The sequence below is a fragment of the Panicum virgatum genome, chromosome 6N (assembly GCF_016808335.1).
Source record: "Panicum virgatum strain AP13 chromosome 6N, P.virgatum_v5, whole genome shotgun sequence".
Taxonomy (NCBI): Eukaryota; Viridiplantae; Streptophyta; class Magnoliopsida; order Poales; family Poaceae; genus Panicum; species Panicum virgatum.
The window spans coordinates 43,860,498-43,865,195 of NC_053150.1; the positions used below are offsets into that span (position 1 = coordinate 43,860,498).

At 52.9% G+C, this 4,698-nt stretch overlaps 1 protein-coding gene across 1 annotated transcript; it reads right to left on the bottom strand.

Annotated features, from left to right (window-relative positions):
- Nucleotides 1-508: 508 nt before the first annotated feature.
- LOC120677471 (alpha carbonic anhydrase 7-like) lies at nucleotides 509-2,432 on the bottom strand. The gene is made up of 5 exons (XM_039958624.1): nucleotides 2,032-2,432; nucleotides 1,606-1,818; nucleotides 1,326-1,493; nucleotides 1,000-1,053; nucleotides 509-835 (listed from the first exon to the last, which is right to left on the bottom strand). Exons 1-5 carry the CDS (start codon nucleotides 2,344-2,346, stop codon nucleotides 752-754), a joined length of 834 nt encoding a protein of 277 aa, XP_039814558.1. The 5' UTR covers nucleotides 2,347-2,432; the 3' UTR covers nucleotides 509-751.
- Nucleotides 2,433-4,698: the final 2,266 nt, after the last annotated feature.

The following is a 4,698-nucleotide window of genomic DNA, read 5'->3' on the forward strand; positions in this document are numbered from 1 at the left end:
TTTACTACAGTACATACACAATTATTAAAAATGACTGTGTTTGTATTATTGTATTTCAGTCGGCCTGTTCGGCTTGCTGAAGAATCGCCGGCTGGGCTGGTATGGCTGGGCTGATCAGCCCAGCCGAGGCTGCCGAACGGCTGGTGGACGCGGCGTCAGTCTCCAAACCAGCGAGAACAGTGTAAATTAGCCGGCTCATCCAGAGGAACAGTGTAAATCAGCCAGCCGCAGCCAGCGAACCGAACGGCACCAGTGTAGGCTTTGTTTGGCACGAATCCATGCGGCGTATCTACGTCTCACATCTACTCATCCCATAGATTGATATATGGCATTGTGCACGTTTTACCATTTTCCAGTTGGAATGATAGAATGGGCGCCCTTCAGAGTTTTCTTTCAGGCATAAGGCAAGTCAAGCTCGCTGGTCTTATTATATAATATATGAGAGTGCCAGTTGTACGGTCACATTTGAGCATGTAGTCTAGTTCTCGCCAATAATCAAATCGAGTACTACATTAACATGGACATCAACTTTTTTTTTGATGGAACAGGAGGGGTGAGTCCCCTACTGGTTATAACATGGGCATCAGCTTTGACATGAAGTGATAATGCCTTCACTATTTACGCATATAACGAATAAAGGCACATAAATAGAAAGAATTACAAATAATATTCATCAGCCACACTACTCTGAACTACAGTACATTACTACTGGCGCATCCACGTCAGCCCGCAGATCACTACCAAGGGCCTACTAGTGTTTACGGGCGCTAGGCCGGAAGATGCTGACGTCTCTGCTGTTGACCTCCTGAAGTGGCCTCGCGTTCTTCTCCATGTCCTGCAGCAGGTAATAAAAGCAACTTGGTCAACCGTTGGTACGTTCATTTTGCTTTTGATGACTGCTACTGGTACTAGCCAAGTTTGAATCCTCTCTCCGATCCAGGAGTTACCGTAGGGCTTGTGAATAAAAAGGAAAGAAGCTACGTGGCCCAATTAACTTACATCGTGCACGGCTTCCCTGAGAAGCTCCAGTTGGTACTTGGACACGGTCTGAACCTGCACACAAGAAAAGCTCGAACACTTCAGGAAAAAATGTTGCCAGTAGGCAGCAGCATCAAACGTTTCCTCACCAACCCATTGCCGACGATCGACACACGTTACACGCAGACACGAAAGAATAAACTAGCACTACTTGTGGTTTAATTAAAACCTAAGCAGTTAGCACAGTTAGTTGGTCCTCGCTGTCACGATCGAGTGATGATGGCCTGAAGCGGAGTAAACAAAGGCCAAAAAGCTAAGCGCCCGCAGCTGGGACGTATAGTGCTTACCCTCTTGAGGATGGTCCAGATGACCCCCTCGGTGCAGGGCGGCACGGTGAGGGAGCCCATGTACCGGTAGTACACGCTGGCCCTGCCGCGCACGGCGCGGGGGTCCACCACGCCGACGCGCTCCTCCCGGTCCCGCTTGTCGGCGATCCGCCTGATGAACGGCTCCATCTGCAGGCAGTACCGATCAAATGATTAAGCATCCTGATTTGGCTAGTTGCAACTTGCAAGCATGATTGATTAAGCAGCAGCCAGCCAGCGGCGAGCGGATCGTCGGACGGACCTGGTGGAGGAGCGGGTCGCGGCGGCCGCCGGCCTCGTAGAGGATGCCGACCACGGCGGCCTTGCCCTCGGCGCTCTCGTGCACCAGGTGCAGCTCCAGGTCGTAGCGGCGGCCGTCGACGGTGTGCTCGGTGGGCGAGTGCCAGTGCAGCTGCTTCAGCTGGTACGCCGTGCCGTTGATCACCAGGCCGCCGGCGTCGTCCTCGAACCTCACCTGCAGCAACGACCAGCCACCTGCCAGCGTCAGAGAATGCTTTCTTCGCCCCTGAATTTATTCCTACTAGCTAGTAGTAATAAATGGACGGGGAGTTTATGCTCATTAAGGGCGAGGGCGACCGTTAATGCTCCCGGCGGCGGCGGCCGGCTAGCTGCCTGCCTGCTGCGCCTGCGCGCTAACCGGCGGCGGCGGCGGCGTCACGTCACGTACCATGATGTCGTGGCCGCGGTTGACGATGGAGGCCTGGGCGGGGCGGTAGGCGTGGTCGAGGTAGCCGAGGGAGCGCACCAGCGAGACGCGCTCGTGGGAGAGGTGGATGGGCGACTGCATCCGCCCGGCGCCGCACGCCGCCCACTCCGGCTTGATCTCGCCCCAGTGCTCCGGCCCGTGCTCGCCGCCGCGGGCGTAGCTGAATTCCTCCTCGTGCTCCGTCTCCTCCTGCGCCCTGGCCGCGCCGCCGAGCAGGAGGGCGGCGGCGAGGAGCGCGGCCGCCGCGAGGCCGACGTGGCGAGCTACTGGACGCATGCTGCGCGCCGCGCGGTGTCTGTCTGTCGGTCTCCTTTGCGAGCGCGGGCGGCGGGCGGCTAGACGCTCTTTGGTCGTTGAGCTGATTTGGGAAGAGGGGGGGCGGAATGGTGGGGGCATTTATACAGGGCGGGTGCGAGAGGCAGACTGGAACGGAAAAGGTATTTATCGCGCGCGCGAAAAAGAGGCGGCGCATCGCAGAAGTGCCCCTCTTCCCTTGTTCATCTTTTTCCTCGTGATAGAGGAGGGGGCGGCCGGGATGGTGGCGGGAGGCGGCGGAGCTTATGGATCCGGGTTGCTGGGGGTCGAGGCTCACCGAACCTAGAGGAGGGCTCAGCGGCGGCGGCGGCGGCCCGGCGGTTCGGTTGGCGGAGGGCGTGGCGGCGCGGGAGCGCCGGCCGGGTGGGGCCGGACCCCCTGTGGACGGTGCCGGCGGCGGGGGTGAGAAGAGTCGTACGTTTAAACTCGCACATTCTTGATTCTCAACAATCTATTGTACTTCTTTTAAGTGCAGCTGGCTTGCAAGAGGGAGACTTCTAAGATCCCCCGAGTTGACAAAGCGCATCTTTTTAATTCGGTTGACCAAACTGCTACGAATCGTACGGTGCTTGCATTGCTTTCGTTCGCGTATGAATACTTTTGGGCGTGTCAGGTTGGGACGTTTCTTCAGACACCACACCCCTGCTACGGACGAGTACGGACGTGCGTACGCACGCACGCTGCAGAAACTGCTCCCACGCGTCGTCACGGAGTGTATACGTAGGAGAGGACGTACCTTCTGTCCGCAGCACTGCTTTCAGACTGATCGAGTCATATTTGGAAATAAAAAAAAACCTGCTTTCAGACCATTTCGAGTCATATCCGGATAGATGCACGCAACACACTGATCGAGTCAGAGAGATGCACACGGTCTGGTGAGCTGCAGATCTGCAGCTCGCCAATCCTATCGTATCGTCTTCGAATTCGTCTCTGAAGCGATGACCCCTGCTGGCCTGCTCCTTGAACTGATCCTTTCCTCCCCCACGAGGTTCCTTGTCCAAGGCTGAAGAACGCGTGCGCTGCTTGAACCTGTCTCTAACTCCTTGCTGCGGCTTAAGTCCTGCTAGATCACAGCACACAAATGACAAAACTTGGAGGACTTCACGGGGGCCTCTTCCCGTTTCTCGAGTTAAAAAACGGAAGGTCAGGACAAGACGACGAACCCTAGCTGTTTTGGCTGGCCACACCTGCATGCAGCCGCCTGCCTAAAAAACTCCAATGGCGGAATGGCTGCTCTTGCTCACTCTGCCCAGTTTATTGGTTTCGTGTCACGGGCTGGGTTAGGTACCTGCAGCCGGCCTTCTGGCACGAAACGGCGAGGAACGTGCGGCCGAGCATCAAGTTGCTTTAGGCAATGTTTAGATCTCAAAGTTTTATACTTAAAAATATCACATCGGATATTTGAACACATACATAGAGTATTAAATAAAATCTACTTACAAAGCTTTTTGCACGGATAGGTTGTAAATCGCGATGAACCTAATGAGCCTACTTAATCTATGATTTGCAACAGTGATGCTATGGTAACTATCAACTAATTATAGATTAATCATGAATCAATTAGGGTCATTAGATTCGTCTCGCGATTCATGACCCATCCGTGCAAAATGTTTTGTAAATAAATTTTATTTAATACTTCAAATTAGCAATGTTCCTTTTCAATTTTTTTTGCAAAAAGAGTCACGGCCATTCGGGGATATCAGTTGCCGGGTCAGCAACATGAATTGTTTACCTTTTTTGCGCAGGATCGGAGCAGGAATCCCAGTTTTTTTTTTATGTAGGACTGCATCTGATCTCCATGCTGCTGCAGCGACTGCTTGGTACGGTCTACCCATTTCTTTTTTTCCAGTCGAGAACACGGCTAAACTAAAGGTGGCGCCTTTGCTGCTTGGTCTTTTCAAATGTTCGTTCCCGTTCGCGCAAGCGGACATTTTCAGTGCGGCAGCACATATTCAAATCAATGGTATGTTGGGTCTGAACCAGCTAAAAATATCCTCAGAACTCAAAAGAATCAGAGAATTTTTTGTAAGAAACAGCAGATGCGTTCCTATCTACCTCTCCTCGAGCATCTGAACCAGCTCGCATTTCCTGCTGACTTGCTGAGGCCATCACCCAGCCGATAGCGACACAGGAAAGTGAAGGAACACTCCCTCCGCCCTATGCAATGCATCCAAGTACTCAAAATTCATCTCGAAATATAAGATTCTTCTACATAAATTTGGACACTTATTCATTTAATCTTCTTGAAGTTGCCACAATTGGTTTAACTGACCGCAGCGAGGATTAGTTAAAGTGTTATTAATAATGATATCT